The sequence below is a fragment of the Schistocerca cancellata genome, chromosome 1, assembly GCF_023864275.1.
Source record: "Schistocerca cancellata isolate TAMUIC-IGC-003103 chromosome 1, iqSchCanc2.1, whole genome shotgun sequence".
Taxonomy (NCBI): domain Eukaryota; kingdom Metazoa; phylum Arthropoda; class Insecta; order Orthoptera; family Acrididae; genus Schistocerca; species Schistocerca cancellata.
In genome coordinates this window covers 823,669,932-823,689,834 of record NC_064626.1, presented here as the reverse complement: position 1 = coordinate 823,689,834, position 19,903 = coordinate 823,669,932, and the positions used below count along the sequence as shown (strand labels likewise).

Genomic DNA, 19,903 nt, shown 5'->3' with positions numbered 1-19,903 from the left:
CCTAACGCCATTAGCGAGAAGGGTGGGGTAGAGGGGTGTGGAAAGAATTGATGTGTACTTTGAAAAAAGAAAATCATAAAAACTTGATCCGTACCCTGTGATAACAATAAAATATTAATATATTTCTTGTATTTGCTTCGTGCTTACGCCAGCTAAGCTTAACCCAATACAAGACCGGCCAAAAAGATTCCGTTTGAGGACGTTGCTGCAGCATTATCACGTCTTCGGTTCTTTACGACCTTGAAGAGCAGCCGATTCCTGTCGGACGAGGATGTGTAGCAGGCAGTTAGGACTTCTCCACGCAGCAGGACGTGGAGTTTTACCAAACAGGTATCTTCAACTTGGCGCGTCGGTGGGATGGCTGATTCAATGCTCATGGCCATCTTCCCTGACTGAAATACCGATTGTGGACCCTACAGCCTTCGAAAGGAAACTTTTTGATCGCCCGTTGTAGAAGGAAAGCCACTATTTTGGAAAAAGAAAGCTGTTGCTTAGTTACTTGTAGTGAAACACAGGATTTGTGCTTCGGATCCCCGTTTTGTCTCATCGTTGCTGATTTATGTTTACCGTAGTGTCTCTAAGCACCTTCACATGATGCAAGGATTCGCAGGCAACTGAAAGCTGCTTTTGCTGTCTTCTTTTTGTGAGTTTTTCCACTGAATGAGATTTTCACTCTGTAGTAGAGTGTGCGCTGATATGAAACTTCCTGGCAGATTAAAACTGTGTGCCGGACCGAGACTCAAACTCGAAACCTTTGCCTTCTTGTGGGCAAGTGATCTACCAACTGAGCTACCCACGCACGACTCACGACCCCTCCTCACAGCTTTACTTCTGCCAGTACCTCGTCTCCTACCTTCCAAACTTCACAGAAGCTCTTCTGCGAACCTTGCAGAACTAGCACTCCTGGAAGAAAGGGTATTGCGGAGACAGGAATTTGCCAGGAGGTTTCATATCGGCGCACACTACGCTGAAGAGTGAAAATCTCATTCTGGAAACATCCCCCAGGCTGTGCCTAAGCCATGTCTCTGCAATATCCTTGCTTCCAGGAGTGCTAGTTCTGCAAGATTCGCAGAAGAGCTACTGTGAAGTTTGGAAGGTAGGAGACTAGGTACTGGCGGAACTGAAGCTGTGAGGGCGGGTCGTGAGTCGTGCTTGGGTAGCTCAGTTGGTAGCGCATTTCCCTGCAAAAGGCACAGGTCCCGAATTCGAGCCTCGGTCTGGCACATAGTTTTAATCTGCCAGAAAGTTTCATATTTTCCCGCTGCCTAGTCAATGCTCCATCATCAATTACCTTGACGTCTACGACAAGTTAAGCCCTATCCCTACTTCCACTGCTATCCCACTATCCGATTGTGTCAGTTCTTCACTATTAGCTCATTATAAAGTGTGTGGTAAGGAATAACTACTTAGGAACACCAAAGGTGTTTCAAGGTTGATGAGTACATACAATCAGGTATGATAATGCACTGGGGAGAAATTATTCAAATCTACGTACATACTGCACAAACTACTTTACAGAGCATATCGGAAAGTACTTTGCACACGTACTATCTATATCTGTGTATGGTGGGAGGATTATATTGTTGCTGTGTGCATACTAGTGTATCTTTTCTCATTCTCATGATCCAAACAATAGATTTGTTGTAATGCCAAACACACATACTTGGCCCTTAAATTCATGCTACAAGTTTTCATGGCAACAACGTTGCTTATCTCCAAACAGAGAGAATTTACATTCCCTCAACATCTTTGTTACACTCTTGCACGGACTAACGCACCTGTCTGTAGAAACTTCGTGTTGCATACTTGATAAAGACTCCGGACATTGGAACCATCAGTTTAATAAGTCATAGTTGCTGAAAACTGCGACGAATTATTTACAGAAGAATAGAAAGAGAACTCGAGAAAGGAGATCATGCGATTGTACAAGAACCTTGTACACAAGGCTCTTCATATAACCACAATAGATCTGGCTACTGTGTTGGCCATATAAGTGTTCATACAATCATATGCATAAAACTCGCACACACATGACCGCTGTCTCCGGCTGTTCTAGCTCGAATCTTTTTGAAAGAGGGAGGAAACGTAAACAATGAATAATTATGGGCGAGAGGAATTTAGGCCCCAACAATCAGCGCAGTTGCGTAGCCATGTGTTGTGCGGGGACGAAACCGTTGATACAGTGTGGTTAAGATGAGCGTTTGCGATTTGCAGGGCAATAGAAAACACAGGAAAGAAGAGAAAGAATAGGCACTGACTAAAGTAAGGCAAGTCTAACGTCAAATCACAGAAATAAAATCACAACGATAAAAGAAACAGTGAAACCATAATTGATGTGCACAAAAGAAAATATGGCTTCGATAGCTCCACTTACGAATGAAATGTGATTACTTTAAACTTTAGACTAAGTACAGATCGATTAGTACACATGAAAACAATGCAAGCTGACATTTGTGATGAAACAACTACGCCTCCACACAATCAAAAACACCCGACACCGTCGAAACTAAGAACGGATACAACAGGATGACGTCACGGAGAAGTATCACAACGGTGAGCTATTTAGGTATGAATGCGGTGAATGTTTTGGGCTACCTAAGATGGCGGACATCGGCCTGCAAGTTTGTGACGTAATAACACTTCCCTTCTTTTTTTTTTACCTGCATGGTTTATGCCCTTATTATTATCGTTGATAGTATCATTTAAAAGTATGGTAATATTTTCCGCTTATACTCTTTGAATAAACAACGAATCGCGGCGTGGCCATGACATAGCGCTGGTTTCAACAATACCGGGATCTTCGTAGCGCCGCAGACCGTTGCTTGGCATCAGTTTGAGATGAATCGAGCGTGAATGAATGTCGCTGTCCCCATTCAGCAAAATCTGTAAGAAAAAACCGTGAAATGAAGCAAGAGCACCGATGGTAGTCAGGCGGTAAACCATCTGCAAATAGTCCATCGAAGTTCTGCCAAACCGAGGCGTTCAAAACAGTGGGCAGTTATATACAAGGTAATTTCCGGCAGTTTACCTCAGAAAAATATGAATTATATATGTTAATTACAGGAAAACCGGATTACTGCAAATTATACGTTCTTCTGCGAAATTGATGTGCCAAGTCCAATTTCTATTTGCTCGTATAGATAACGTGAGTCTTGAAACACATTTTCTGTGCACATATAAAAAATAATAAGTTTTTAAAATTATTTCTTGCGTATTGTAGACAGATTTCTCCCTTAAGCTGCTTTTCTGTAAGAAAACCAATTTTCCTGTTTAAATAATTGGCAAAATAAATCGGCAGTGGTGGTCACTGGACTTCGAACTGCTTTAATAATAATGCTGAATTGTGAGCAGTTTTCTTTATGTAAGGGAAACAGTCATCCGTAGCAGATGGGTTGCAGTCCCCAATTTAAAAAAAAAAAGTTCCAAACCACTTTTGATACGTTTGTGTGTGTTGTATGCGTATGATTGTATGAACATTTATGTGTGTTCTGAAGAAGGCTTTGGCTGAAAATGTGAGCATTCTCTTCGTCGCTACTTGTTGCTTGGCGTTTGGGTAACAGTGTATCCGTTTCGATTTAATTACAGGAAAATCGGAATAGTGCAAATTATACGTTTTCCTGCATAGTTGATGTGCCGAGTCCAACTTGCATTTGCTCGTAAAGATAGCGTGTATCTTGAAATACACATTTTCCATACACATATCACAAAAAATCAATGAATAATTTACAACAATATCTTTTGTACAGGACCTCTTAAGTCATTATGAACCCACTGATCTGACGATAGTTGTTCCGTCGACGACGAGTTAATTATGAGCGGCACACACGAGTGATGTATCGCTGGCAGTCTCGGAGGCAATATTGTTGGCAGTAGGTTACTCACAAACGATTTAGCAAGCCATTTGAACCAATACTACGAACGCTTTATTGGAACTTTCCATTTCCGATAATTATGTACTATGTTTAGTAATACTGAGTATTTCGATGAACACTAGTAAAAGAGTTCAAACGTATTAAGAGTGCCTTGGAACAAATTTTATTGGAAACTGCAATTCATCCGCCAAGGAAGTATTCACACTTAAATTATGTTCTCCTTACATAAAAAACTGCCTACGATTTTGGAACTGCCGGCCAGAGTGGCCATGCGGTTCTAGGCGCTACAGTCTGGAGCCGAGCGACCGCTACGGTCGCAGGTTCGAATCCTGCCTCGGGCATGAACGTGTGTGATGTCCTTAGGTTAGTTAGGTTTAACTAGTTCTAAGTTCTAGGCGACTGATGGCCTCAGCAGTTGAGTCGCATAGTGCTCAGAGCCATTTGAACCATTTTGATGTTGGAACGGGTCAACAGAAACATCCGATCTCACGCGTCGGCTTTGACCCATGACGTAAGGGTGTTGTGGTGTGTGACGTCATTTCAATATTTATGGTCTATATGTTTTGTCGCTACTCGTTATGTCTAATGAATCAATATTGTTTTTTTCTTTTTTTTTTATTTGTTTCTTTTTTTTATCTTTTGATTGACCTACACATTGATCTGTAGCGTAGCCCTGAATACGAGGTTAGGTTGGGAGTTTTTTTTTGGCGGGGGGGGGGGGGGGTCAGGGGGGGGGCGCAGCCCCCCCCCCCCCCCTGCCTGGCCTTGAGTACCACTTGTTTATTATTATCTTTGTTTGCTATCAATGTTAGCAGATTGTTCTTGTGAAACCTTTGTGTGTGTTCTTTTTCTATGTGTTTTCGTCTTTGTGATACGTATGCAACGTTTCTATATCCGCCATATTGGAATTGTCGTTTCCGCTATATTTGTGACGTCATGGGTCAAAGCCGACGGGTTAGATCGGACGCTTCCGTATTTCCGTTGGAACTATGGTTGGTTAGTTCATAATTAGCATCTAACAGTTTCCATGATCCCTTTTTTCTGCCCTACTTTTTACTGCTGTTCCCTATTCAGCAAAAGCCGTAACTATATCAACAACGCAAAGAGGTGTCAAGTACATTAGATAGAGCACTGCTGCCAAATGTGTGTATGTTGATACCCGGCCCTGTACCAATGGAGCCAGTTATCAACATAGACACATCTGACAGCAATGGATGTGCTATGTCTAATGTACTTGACACCTCTTTGCCTTGCTGATACACTTATGGCTTTTGCTTTAGTCCACTTACTGTTGTATGGGAGTATCTTTTCTGTGAGTATACCCACATGTCTTCAATGGCTGGTTGGCAATGTGCCACATATAATTCACGTACCTGATGATCTGAAGATGGCAGTACACTTCCCTGAAACAAGTAATGAGGATATGTATGAACTGGCCAATAAGACATCTGTTTTGGAAGGTTTTTACGTATATTTTAATTCTATGATGATTTTGGTTAGAATTATACCATTAAGATTTTTATCTAATTTAATCATATAGTTATTCAAGTTCCTAAATTTTTATTCTGTGTGATACTTGTATTATATTTATTACCCACAATTTAGGAACATACAACCTACTTACACATGTTAGTTTTTTAAGGCAATTCAATTCAAAGTAGTGTAATAGGATTAGGGATCTGGGAACGATTAATGCCAGGATGGTCATTACAGGATGACATGTGTAGGATGATGGGTTATGCCCTACCAGCTATCATGCAGTCATGGTGTCAGGAGAGAGCAATTAACAGTAATATTCTCTATTCAATAAGGCACTCATAGAGAGGTTGATGGTGGTGGTTCAGTGGCATCCGAAGACTCCCGTGCAGCAGCTCCTAACTCAGCGTAGCACATGATGATGTACTTGGCTGTGGCAGCAAGAGGACTAAGGGCAGGAGTGTTTCATCAGAGAAGTGGAAGCAGCTGGTGTGACATGGCAGATGTGAAACTGATGTCAGCTGTTTGGCAGGCAGCAGCATGTGTGGCGGACAGTGAGCATATCCAGCAGTAGGTCAGGCATGTGTCAAACTGGTGCACAGGCTCCCTTGGAGACGCCCAGAGACTGGTCATAGTCAACCTTGTGGCATGAGCTCAAGCCTTGGAAATATCATGTCAAACACGAGCTCTTAGACCAGTAGTTAGTGGATGAGAACAGGTAGATGTAGATAAAGCTGGTTGCCCCACATGGCACTAATGGTTGATGGGGAGTATACCTCAACATTGGCAGTAGTGCAGACAGTGCAAGGATCTGAGAATGGGTATTTATAGTGGCTCTGCCCAGCTTCGTTGTGACAAGGCTGCATCTTTGGTCATGTACATGACAAAAGCATTGCATTTGTTGGCCCACAGCACGGGGACATTAAGCATGTCCCTGCAGCAGATTGGGGTCGTGTACTATGATGCTTCAGCAATACTGTAGCCTCAGCAGCAGTATTTCATAGCTAGTTTGTCCACCACACCAGGTTGTGAAGTCCGCACGGAGGGGTGCTGCCACAACTATAGATTGTCTTTGTCTATATTACAGAGCGTATAATATTTTTTGTAATTCGTAAATAAATCTAATGGTCCTCATTCCATCATAGTCTTGGCCACAACATTTTCTCATATCTAGCCCTTTTGTTCTAATTAATTGATGTTGGAGTCCTAATTACAGTACAAAATGGTAGAAGAAGATGTATGTAGATTTATCTTTGATGTGTGTAAAGGACATAAGTGATTTGTATGAATTTCCAGCACCAACACTAACTGTTTTAACACAGACAAATATTTCACTTGATTAATTGAGTTTACTAGTTCTTCCACATTTTCCATTACAGTTTTCCCCATTTTTCCCATGTCTTTCTTTAGGGTGTCATTGACTATTATCGTAGGGGACTATATTTTCAGCTGTAAGTTCATTTGATCTATCTTCTCCCTACTGTATCTCTGTCTCTCAGCAGCAATTGAGACAACATTGATGTGAGACCTACCCAAAGTGGGCACCTGGTTAACTTGCCTGTCAGATTTGATTGTCAAGGATTGATTGTGTCATTCCAGAAACTCAACAGAGCTCACATTTGTGTGTGAGGTTGCTGCCGTCAGCTAATATAGTCATTCGCATACTCTAATCTCTATTGTTGGTCATGCTGTTGTCTCCTCCCTTGAGTATCAATACCTGGTTCTTTTTACTCATAACCTTTGTCAGTGCCTTAATATCATCTATCATCTAGCATTAGGTTTTACAATGCTTGTCATATGATACCCTAGACCTAGTTCTTCCTGTAACTGTTGCCTGATACCCATTCAACTAACACTACCTAGCAGCAAGATCTTTCTTTTCCTGCTGTGCTCAGTTTTTGCACTGTTACTTCAGACTCTGTTAATGGCCTGCTGTGCCAAGATATAGTTGTGACATTGTGGTTAATTATATGGATTAAGTTTCTAAAATGGGTATCAAGTATTTTTTGAAAAGAATTTTCAAACAAGCATTACAGAAAGCATTTAATTGAGCAAATGTCTTACTTTGTAACAGGGCAAAGTGGGGATACCCTACTTTTTCTTTTACCACTTCTGATGTCAGTATTATTTTCTTCCTTTCCTGATCTCTTGTTATTATTAGTATATATATGACAGTTAGTACATGAAATAACTGGTATCCTATTCAGCCAATAATTCATTAAACTTAATTATCCATTTCGTAGTTTGCAAGTTGCTGATAACAAAAGTTATTTACTTCTTATGTACCGTCCCGATAGCTGAATAGTCAACGTGACGGATTGCTGTCCTACAGGCCCGGGTTCAATTCCTGGCTGGGTCAGGGATTTTATCCACTCAGGGACTGGGTGTTGTGCTGTCTTCATCATCATTCCATCCCCATCTGGCGCGGGTCGCCCAATGTGGCATCGAATGTAATAAGACCTGCACCAAGGCGGCTGGACCTGCCTTGTAAGGGGCGTCCTGGTCAATGACGCCAAACACTCATTTGCATTTGCTTCTTATGAAAACATTTTTTAAAAGAAATGTTCAGAATTTTTTACATTCTCAGTTCATGTGAAATTCAAAATTCCATATTTCTGAAAGTTGTCATCTTAAGGTCCACATAGCTCATTCTCCACTTTCCCATGAATATTTTATTTTTCCCAAAAGCTCTATTTTTCATAAGATATTCATAATTTATTCAAAATTTTCATGCTCCAGAATATTCCAGTCTTAAAATGTAATTATTTCTAAGATCCAGTGCCATGCTGCCGCAGCCCTGATTTTTCTGTTTCCAACTATATGTGCTTTTACATTAATAACTTGTTAGTTTGTGAATAATTCCAGTTTGGAGAATTCACTTCCAGAAACTTTTTGGTGAAGTTTGGGAATTCCTGTGCAAATTGAAACATGCCTCTCATAAAACAGTACTTATACTTTTGCCATTTTCTAATTATACAGCTATTAGATAAACACTTACTTAACTGCCTATGGTGTATTTGCCTCTTGTGATTTCCCATTTACATTAATATTCAAAATGTAATAGCCTAATATTTTACCAAATTGCTGGTCTGTAAATAGGCGTTGGGCACAAACCTTACTGAGTTTGTGTCTGCTACTCAAATAGTGCAGTTACTTTGTCAGTCAGTCTGCAATTGGTATTCAGTTAGTACAATCACTATGTAAGTCAGTGTTTAGTAATCATAATCTAAATTAACATGTCATTTGGTCTGTGTCCATTATTCAAAAGATGAACATCATATTGAAAGTGTGTAGTTACTGTGTGTCGATCTGGAAAACTACGTAGTGAATCTGCAACACACATAATCAGTTTGTTAACCATTTCCACTTGTAAATTATTTGAAAATTCTTGTAATAGATGTGACTTACTAACCTGTGATAACATATAGACATCCCATACTCTGCAAAGCCGATCTTTGAACTTAGCCATGTGTTGATAAATCTGAAGAGAAATGAAAACGAAATTGTACATTGTTGTGTACATTGTTTAGTAATAGTTCACTTCCTTAAACAACCACAGGTAGGAGATTGAAGTAGACATACCATGAATCTTCATGAGGCAACAGCATATGGAATAGGCTGGTAAGTAACTACTTGATAAAAAGTAGAGCTAAACTGTTAAGAACTTGTTTGTGTTCAAGGTTGAAATGAATCAGTAGTGAGACTTAACCCTTAACTACTGTGGTCATTCACAGGATCACAATTACTATGGATGGGTCTCGCAGACCGCATTTTTATATTTTATATATCAAACCAGAATTTTGCTGAATATATATAGTTTCTTGACTTCCTGTCATTCATTGCACTTCTTAGAGGTGATCTTTGTAGAAATTTGATTTTTTTTTAAAACAATTCAGTATTTTAAACACTTTGACAATTAAAACAAAGTGAAATATGGAGTATATTTTTATTTTATGAGTTATGAAAATAACAGCAAATAGTTAGCTCTCTACTCACACACAGATTTTCATCAGAGGGATTATATAACTAACTGGCAATATAACTAGGTGGAAAAATCCAACTTGACTTATGATAAATTGTGTGCAAAGTCAACTTTCAGTTTACAACTCATCTTTGCAATGTAGAGCGAATATTTCTGTCCATAAGTCTATGAACGGAGAAACTTTGCCACATTTTACTTCTAAAATTACAAGCAAAAACTAAATATGCGTTATCATGTGCCACGGAATCATACTTTAGTCAATTTCCACCTGCAAACACTTCACACAGACCTTCCTGAAACACTCCAAACAAATCGGAACACCACACTGTTGACATGGATGTCTTGTTTTCCTCTTCAGTCGAGGGGGGCAAAAGGCACATGTTTTTGGATTTTTGAATTCTTCTTTCAGTGTCTGAGGCTCATCTTGTAAGTGAAGTATTCTTCTGATGGTGTCACTCAACTCTTGTAGCAAGCATCCAATAGAAATTCTACGCTTCATATGAAGTTCAACTAAGTCTCTTGCTAGAGTCTTCATGAAGCTCAGTCTTGACATTACCTCTGCCTTTGAATAAGCATGATGTACCACATAACAATTTACACCGCAAGCAACATCCACTAATGTGAAGAAAATATCCAAAGGCCATCTTCTTGTCTGGCAACTTGACGAATAAGCTGCACACCTTGGGTTGAGACAATCCACTCCACCTTTTGTTGTGTTGTAAAACAGGATGATCTCAGGTTTTCCTGATTCAGGAGAATTGTTTTCTGAATGGTGCATAGAAGAGATCAGTATTGCAGCTTTGGACTTCTTGGGCACAAAGGAAACAAGAGTCAAGTCTTCTGTAAAACCGTAAACAGATGTCTTCACACCACGTTTCTTATTAGGTAAGAAGTTCTGTGGAATCTCCTTTTTGTTCTTTTTCAGCATACCAACGTATGTGAGACCTGTTTATGAAAGTTCATTGACTAGTTCTACTGATGAGTACCAGTTGTCACCTGTAACATTTCTCCTTGTGTTTTCAGTGGGTTTCACCAATCAAAGAACAGCCTGTGTGGGAACACTGTGACCTTTCTCATGGCTGGGAAGTGTGTGACCGTTGCTGCCTTTTCCAGAATCAATATATGCAGTGTACAAGTAGTTTGTGCGAGAGTCAGTCAAACACTAAACTTTCAGGCCATACTTTGCCGGTTTGTTTGGCATGTACATTCTAAACTTACATGAAAAGAAACAAGCATTTCATCAACACACACTGTTGCACCTACAGAGTAGCAAAGTTGACTGTTTTCAATGAAACGTTAAAAGATTTGTGAAATTGCTGCTGATTTGTCTATTTTCTTTCTTTCCACCTGATCATCTGGACTGTCAAATCGTAATGCAGACAATAAAAACAGAAATCTTTCTTTGCTGACAGTGCATCTGAAAACATCTCTGCCTGTTCCATCAGTTGCAAACAAGCTATAAACAGACTCGTTCCCCGACTTGAAAATGGCTGAATACAGTAATAGACCAATTAGAGCCTTCAATTCAATGACATCAACATCTTGTACTTGGGATAAACGATCATTAGCATACTGTGCTCTAAGCTTAGATATTTTCAGATTTGTCCATTGAATGATTTCATCTAGAATGTCTGGTGTAAAGAACTGTTTCCATACCTCCAAAACAGCAGGGTTTTCTCCAAGACTTTTCGCCATCTGTCGCAGTCCAGGAAGCTGCAAGATGATGATGTGTTGCCTTGTTCTTACGTTAGCTAGTGGCTAATTTTTTCTCCATCGAAAACATCTATTCTTACCGAAGAAGTAAGCTCCATCATCATCAGCTGTCACATCTTCATCACTTTCAGTTTCCTGCTCTGAATTTATGTTGTGATCGCTAAATATCTCAAAATCAGGGTCATTATCGCTGTCATCAAAGTCTTCATCCGAAGATTCAACGGGGAGATCTTGAACATCTACATCTGCCTCACATAACACACGTTGTATAGAAGGCCCAGCTTTCCCCGCCATGGAGAAACAGTAGCATTCAACAAAAACGTGGCACGCAAACACTGTGGTACTTCTGTGAGACCTCTCAAGGCTAATAATTATGAAACAAAGAGCAGCAGCAGTGCAACAATGCTGGCATGTGTAGGTTGACAGCCAATAGGAAGGTACACAGAAGAGTCCATGTGGCTTTGCCGGGGTGTGAGAAATATCTCAACACAAAAATTAGTAGCGGTCTGAGAGATGGTCTATAGTAGTTAAGGGTTAACAATAATCGTTTTTACCAGCTAAAAAACATTGAGGTATTAATTTAATTTTTTGTGTGGTTGGTTGATTACAGACACCCATACAATCCATGACCTTTGATAATGCCATGAAACTGTTCTATTATAAGCTGCGTGTTCTGCATGTATTTGTTGGCTGGCTTATGGTACTGAATGACAGGCCACCCCCTGCAACCTCTGTTACTTTCCCCCTTTTCTAAGTTGAAATAAATGCCCTATTTCCAGTTCTAAAATGAACTATTCATTCCCTTAAAATGTTCATGTTTTTATAGGTTCTCCATTTTTAGTGTCTGGTAAGAGTGATCATTATAAATTACTCAGCTAGCTGTAAGCCAGTTCAAGTAGGAGTTGGTTAATCAGGGCAGCACAAGTAAGAAACTTAGTTGTACCTAAACATTGGAATGCTGTTCTAATTCTATTTAGTTCCAGATCATCACTGCTATCCAATAAAGTTTATCCTTGCAGACATTTCAGTCCAGAGGGAGAGACTCACTCCAAATGTTACAATATTATGGCTCTAACAGGCAAAATGGGAACCATATGTTTCATTGTGTTTGTGTTTCATCTTGTGAATAGCAGTTTCCACAAAATTAATGTGAAATATGCAGCAGAAAATACTGAAAGTGAATAAGTAGTCATTTTCTACAATTTTCCTGACTTATTTGTTTGATATTTTTGATTAACAGGGATAGGAAGAGTTCGGGAATTCCGGAACACTAATACAATTGGTTATGCAGATAATATTAAGTTATTGTTTTATTGTACATCTTTAAGCACCACCAACATGTTTGGTCACAATATTCAATCACAGAGAGTACAGTAGTAATCGTTTTTATCAGCAATAATATGAATAACAGAAATATTTACAAAATACAATGGAATGAAAATAGTATCACAGAAATAGCAATAACATAATAGCATCCAAAATACACATCAAGTGTTTTGTAGTATCCACATTGCATATGGAGTTACTGCAACAAAGTGGACATCTTCCCCTTCAGAGTGCACTGCAATTCCAGACAGAATACCTTCACATATTAAAGGACTGCCTGCTAGAACCTGTGGATCAAAATATTACTTTGTAACACATTCTGCTTCAGTTCAAATTTTAGGATTCTGCAAGTAGTGTATCAATGCAGTTACACTATTTTTAGTTAGTAATCATTACACACATTTCCTGCACGTGTGTTGATGCTTATTTATTGTAAGGAACTTATGGTTCGTTTTTAGCACAACAGTTCATTCCCATTTAATGTAACAAATTCTGGTCTTGACTAGTCCTTAAGATAATACATTTAATTTGAATAGAAGTTTACCACTAGCATTGTTTTTTATAAGACCTGACACTGTAAAGTGTTAAAACTGATTGCCTAGCTTCACAGGTGAATATAATCTGAAATAGTTAAGACCCATTAAAATATATGGTTCTCTTTGTAAGTGGATAAAACTGTCTGGAATTATGCTGATTGAATGGGAGTGTGCCGTTCTTCTGCTTTAACACTTCTACTTTTATGGCATTTGTGATTGTTATAAATTCTGCAAGTACTTCTATCACAGTACAAGTGACAGGAGCTAAATTTCAGAATGAATTAATCAATTGCAAGTATTTTGGAATACAGTGTGTGGATACATGAGGTGAAATGTAGGCCCAATTTCAGGTAAAGCAAAAGGCAATGTGTTGGTAGAAAACAGGAATCTGCAGTTTGTTTAAAGAAGATATTCAATGTAAAATTCTTATACAGCTTATACTTGAATACTGACAATTTGTATGGGATCCACTGAGGTCAGTCGAACAAGAGACATCAATTGCACAAAAAGAAAGAAATGGACACTCTTGTGTGACTGTTAAGAAAGTGTAATCATTTTATGACATATATTGTAATTGGACAGATAAAAAACTACTCACCAAGTGGCAACAGGAGAACACACACATAAAACAAGGTTATACTTATGAAGGCTTTCAGAGCCAATGGCTCCTTCCAGCAGAAGGACTGAGGGGAAGGAAGAGGTGTGAAGGAAAATGGCTGCAGAGGTTTAGGAAAAGGTGGTAGATTTCAGAAAACCAGAACTGCGGATCAGGGTAGTGTTACCGACAGGATGAGAAGGAAAGACTCCTTTTTCACATTGAAGACCAGTATAATACTGAGTGACAAGTAGTGTGGTCTGAAGTTGTTTTTTGGAGAGATCAGCAGTACCAGTATTGGATGTGATGGCCAAGGAAATCTGCTTTTGAACTAGGCTGGTGTGGTAATTATGAAGACTGAGGTGAGAATGGTGGTGTATTGCTGAACAAATACAATTGCAATGAATGAGAAGACTGTATGGGAGGGAACATGTGAGATGGAAAGGAAGGCAACTGTCAAAATGTAAGTACTGCTGAATATTAGTACATTTAATGTGGACAGAAATGTGTAGCTGGCTTTCAGTGAGGACGAGATTAACATCAAGGAAAGTGACATGGGATTCAGAATAGAACCATGTGAAACTTAATTAGGTGAAGGTATTTAAAGATTTCAGAAATTTAAACAGGTCAGCTTCACCATGAATCCATATGGCAAAGATGTCATTAATGTATCCAAACCAAACCAGTTGCTGAAGGCTTATGGATGCCAGGAAAGCTCCTTCAAGTGACCCACGAAAAGGTTGGCACAGGAAAGAGTCTTTCCTTCTCATCCTTTCTGGTAAGTCTCCTCTGACCCACAGTTCTGGGTGACTTGACCGAAATCTGTCCAGTTCCCTAAACTTCTCCAGTTCTTTTCCTTCACTCCTCTTCTTTCCCCTTCAACCCTTCTGCTGGAAGAAGGAGCCACTGGCTCCAAAACTTGCATAAGTATAACCTTCTTTTATGTGTGTGTTCCGTCACCACTTGGCAAATAGTTTTTTTTTTAATTTTATTTGTACAGTTACATTATATTGGCTACAGAGTGCAATATAAATGTGTAAAACTCCTAACTAGCACATAATCAAAGAAAGATATATTACATTTCACATGATCATCCTTAGAAAACCTCAAGAACGTGTTTCCAGAGCAGATCCATCCACAGCAAATTCAGGTGAAATGCCTTCTCTGAAGATGACAGATGCAGTGAGTATTGAGATTTGTCTTGTGTTTGAAATGGGAATGAAGTCTAATGCTTCTTGACAGAGCATAGGGGAATGATGCGGGAGACATGCACAGCCGTACTAGGCAAGGTCCTAATGGACGTGGTTTGCTGTTGCCTTCCTCCAACAATGGGGATGAATGATAATGATGAAGACGACACAACAGCACCCAGTCATCTCGGGGCAGGTGAAAATCCCTGCCCCTGCCAGGAATCGAGCCTGGGACACCATGCTTGGGAAGCAAGAATGCTACTGCGAGTCCACAAGCTGTGGACCTTATGTTGGAAGATTAGAAAACTATTGTAAGTCTGATTCAGATTTAGAAAGGATCTATTTTGGGATTTGCTAACTGCCAGACATTTAATTTACAGTATTAGGGAGCTTTAGTGATACAGCAAAGAAGATATCTAAAATTTCCTGGCAGATTAAAACTGTGTGCAGGAGCAGGACACAGATTTGTGACCTTTCATTTCATGTGCAATGCTCTTATTAGTCAAAACACTGCACACTCCACAGCGGAGAGAGATATTCAGTCGGGAAAAGTTTTTAGCCTATGAATTACTGTATGCAACATGGCATGCACCAAAATAAATGTGTCAATATTTTATCAACAGCCGTATTAACTACAGTCCATACAACCTTAGGAAGTTTATTTATGCCACAGAGGAATGTCTGTGTAGTTCTCATTTTAAAAGAAACAAAGCAATCCATTTCCATGATCACTAGATTCAGATTTATTTGAAACATCTTAGCATGAGCCTGCAGAAAGGCGAATAATGTCCTAAGGAGGGGGGGGGGGGGGGGGGGATGTTAAGCTGCTTGTGTGAAAAAATGTAAAAATGTTTTCTTACCAGCACTGCTAATAATGATAATAATAATGCAAGTAGTAATAGGATGTACAGTAATGCAGATAAGCTCCAAGATGAATGGGAGAGGTGTTAATGAGGCCAAGCCAACTGAAGTGATAAGAACTGTCATTATCATCTCCAAATGTCAATAGTTTTTTGACAAAATGGTGGGGTAATATAAAGTAAGGCGCCCTTTTTGCTGTGGATGAAAACTATTTCTGAATGATTAGCCAGTGAAGTCTGATAATACACTCTCAACCTGTAAATATTAGTAGAACCATGGGAAGGCAGAAGCAGAATTAAATTACTACCAAAATCAATTTTTTAACTAGGAGTATGATGGAAAGCTGAAAAAAGAAAATATTTTAGGTGCTAATGAATTAGTCATTGCTAACAGAAACGCAGTAAAGTTATCAGACTCTACAGGATCTAAATTAAAATTCTGTATGGTCCAGAACTATCTGTGTGCTAGTCAACAAAGACTGAACATCAATTTATTTATTTCAATAATGAAAATAAAACCTCTTTTGTAAGTGATGAGATTCAAATGACTGACCGTAATCCTACTACATACAATAGTTTCATGGCATACTTCATATATGAGCCTACCTTTGAATCAGATCAATCTAAAAATTTTACATTAAAAGTGAAGAAAAGAATATTGAAAGTGTTCCATCTCTAGGAACAGTTGCTACAGTCACATATCTACATCTAATACATACTCCACAAGCCACGTATCGTGTCCGATGGAGGGTACCTTGTACCACTACTAGTCATTTCCTTTCCTGTTCCACTCACAAACAGAGTGAGTGGAACAAGACTGTGTGTATGCCTTCTGCAGGCCCTAAGTTTTCTTATCGTATCTTCATGGTTCTTATGTAAAATGTATGTTGGCAGCAGCAGAATGATTCTGCAGTCAACTTTAAATGCTGGATCTCTCGATGTTTTCAATAGTGTTTCATGAAAAGAACATGGTCTTCCCACCAGAGATTTCCATCTGAGTTAACAAACCATCTCTGTGTTACTCACATGTTGATCAAACCTTCTGGGTAACAAGTCTAGTAGCATACCTCTGAATTCCTTTGATGCCTTCCTGCAAACCATACGGGTTGGGATCCAAAACACTTGAACAGTGCTCAAGAATGGCTCACACTAACAGTCTGTATGTGGTCTGCATTATAGATGAGCTACACTTTCCTAAAATTCTCCCAATAAACCAAAGTTGACCATTTGTCTTCCTGCTGGTGGGGGTGGCTGAGCAGTTCTAGGCGCTACAGTCTGGAACCGCGCGACCGCTGTGGTCGCATGTTCGAATGCTGCCTCGGGCATGGGTGTGTGTGATGTCCTTAGGTTAGTTAGGTTTAAGTAGCTCTAAGTTCTAGGGGACTGATGACCTCAGAAGTTAAGTCCCATAGTGCTCAGAGCCATTTGAACCATTTGTCTTCCTACTACAATCCTTAAATGACTGTTCCATTTCATATTGCTTTGCAATGTTATTTTGATACTTAATAACTACTAATGCTGTATTTAAACATTACAGGTTTGTTTTTCCTACTCATCTGCATTAACTAACATTTTTTGATATTTGGAGCTAGCTGCCATTCATAACACCAACTAGAAATTTTGTGTAAGTAATCTTGTATCCTCCTACAGTCACTCAATAATGAACCTTCCCATACACCTCAGTATCATCACCGGACAGTTACAGATTGCTGCTCAACATGTCTATTAGCTCATTTATGTATATAAAGAATAGAATGGTAATATCACACCTCTTTTATGAACATTCACAACACATACAGCAGTGCTAGACAATTTCAGTGAGTAGTTGGCCATAGAGAGACAAAAATACAGTCATTACCAACTGCTACATAAAACATGTAGTTAGTAAGAGGAATTATGCAAGATTAATACACTTGTATGCAGCAGTCTGCCTAATACTGAACCAAACTTTCTTTTTGATAAAATCTAAGAAATTAGATATCATGGACCTCTCCAAATTGAAATAGAACATTATACAGTATAAAAGAAATTCTTTAAGTAAAAAGAACAGGATAGCAAAACTTGTCCTACTTTCTTTTGTAAAAGCAAAGTTTAATTTCAACTATAGGAAAAGAAACTAAAAAAAAAACAACATAATTGACTTCAAGAAATTAAATATGGCATGGAGTGCACCAAATTGGTGTAGAAGCTATTTTCATCTATATTACACTGAATTCCTAGCAACAAACTGTAAAAGATTCTTATGAATAATTACTTACAGAAAAGCTGAGTCAAGTGGACTGAGGAATGAAGAAAGGAATGTGAAGGTTCAACAAAAGAGACATAAAATATGACACTACTAGAAAAGGTTTAAAAGAAGTTAAATTTGATTATAACAATAAGAGCATAAATCCTCTTGAATAAAAGTTCTCACAATATACAGAGCTTTTAGGAGGCTTCATAAAAATTTATCAGACTTATTATTATTATTATTATTATTATATTGGTTATCTTTAAAGTAAGAGTTTTTACAGTAAAATGTTTATGTATACAGATACTGGTATATAACACTTTCAGAAGCTCACTCTAGAGCTCACCTGTTCATCACTGTCAGGTGATCTTTCACATTTAACGTGAAAGGTGTGGTTGATCCCTCGTTCTATCTCCACTACCCTGCTACACATTTCAGTGTGAACTGCACCTGTTATAAAAAGAAATCTAGTTAGATTTGTCAGCACCTTTTAAATACCATATTTAAAAAAAAATCCTTATTAGCAGTTGTATCTACTGATATAAAGAGGCAAAGTCTAACACTTTTAAATATTGACTTCCACTAAGATGAGTAACAGAAAATGATATTTATGTGTGCTGCACCTGTCTTGGTGCCCCAAATAAAACTGCCTTGTTAACATATACAGATAAATTAGGCTCTAATATAATTGATGGAATCACTTGTGCTGTGGCAGCACACCCGATAGTTTAAGTTTAACAAATTTATAACTGTAGTAGTATTAAGATATTCATGCTAAAGAAGACTGAAAAGTGGGGAAACATGTTTCACAACAGGACTCCAGAAAGACAAAGTTTTAGTGTGATTACAGGCTTTCTTGGCATATTCCAATGATGAAATCTTCTCGGGTGATCAGCTAAGTGGTCACTGCCGATTGGCTGAGCACCCAAAAAATTTCATCAAAGTTTTAGCCGCAAAACATAATGGAGAGCTTTTTTGATTGCTGGTTTTGTAACTGCATTATTTAAAAAAATTATGTATATTAATTTTATATAAATCAAACAATGGCATTTAAAGCAGTGCATAGAATTAGGTACATAGGCCATAACCCTAAGTCAGAGGAAACTTGCCATGATGTGTCCAGGTAGTGTCAGAGAATTGAAGGTCACAATGAAGGTGGCAGTCTTCTCAATTTCTCTGTTATTCTTATGTGTCCTTTGTTCCACATCTATTATCCCCTGTGATGCCCATTCTTGTTTCAAGTTCAGCAATGTCGATGTCCATAATATCACGGCAGGTGACCACACCTTTACTGGAGTTAAGGGAGTTATGCAATGCAGCTATAACGTCATACTTCCACAATTTTTGTGGCTTCCTAAGTAGTTCCACCTGCTTTGCATAGTTAGTCTCGACCAGCAAGGAACCATTTTGCAACTGCTTAATAGACTTTAGTGTATCAGAAAGCCCTTCAAATCCTTTACAGACACTTTTTCAAATGTCCCCTCCTCCCTCTTCATGACTACAATGACATTCTGGTTCATGACTCCTTGAACCCCGTTACTAACAACAAACTAATTGTCAGGAGCAATAGCCTCTGTCATTCTTTTGGTGAATGGGTGTGAGTATTCACAGGCAGTACACCCTTCCTGCTGGAAGGAGAAGAAGATTTCAAGGTTTCTATCTTGGTCTCACTGAGTAGCTAGGCAAATAAGGGTACACTCAGACAGAGCCCCGCATGCATGAGTAAGCCTTATACAACAGAGTTGTGGCAGGTTTCCCAGAGGTTGCCTGTTAACTACTTATTAGACCTCAACAGCCATGCATCTCATTGGCATTCAGCACACCTTGAAATTGAGGACCCCCCCCCCAGAGGTTTGTTCTGTCATCGCGATCCGGGCGGCCAAGCCAGGATCCTCATTCCCTGTGACACACAACGTTCCACCGCCACACCACATGGTGGTCGCTGAAGCGTGCCCAGAGCTTACAGTGACAGAGGACTGGTAGTGCTTACCAGTCTCCAGCTCAGGAAACCCGGGGTCACCAAGCCCGTTCTCAGCAAATGAATGTTGAACCCCTAAGGGCCTAACGTGGGCATCTGAAGCAGACTTACTTCATCTTTATGCAAGATGATGAAACTTCAAAAG

The 19,903-nt window shown here is 39.1% G+C and overlaps 1 protein-coding gene across 1 annotated transcript in view; it reads right to left on the bottom strand.

Annotated features, from left to right (window-relative positions):
* Positions 1–12,370: 12,370 nt before the first annotated feature.
* LOC126162386 (uncharacterized) overlaps positions 12,371–19,903 on the bottom strand; it is a 113,383-nt gene continuing 105,850 nt past the window's right edge. Inside the window, exons 7-8 of the mRNA XM_049918862.1 lie at positions 18,127–18,230; positions 12,371–12,656 (exon numbers count right to left, since the gene is read on the bottom strand). Of these exons, the coding sequence (XP_049774819.1) occupies positions 12,531–12,656; positions 18,127–18,230 (230 nt within the window). The 3' untranslated portion in view covers positions 12,371–12,530. The remainder of the gene's footprint in view (positions 12,657–18,126; positions 18,231–19,903) is intronic.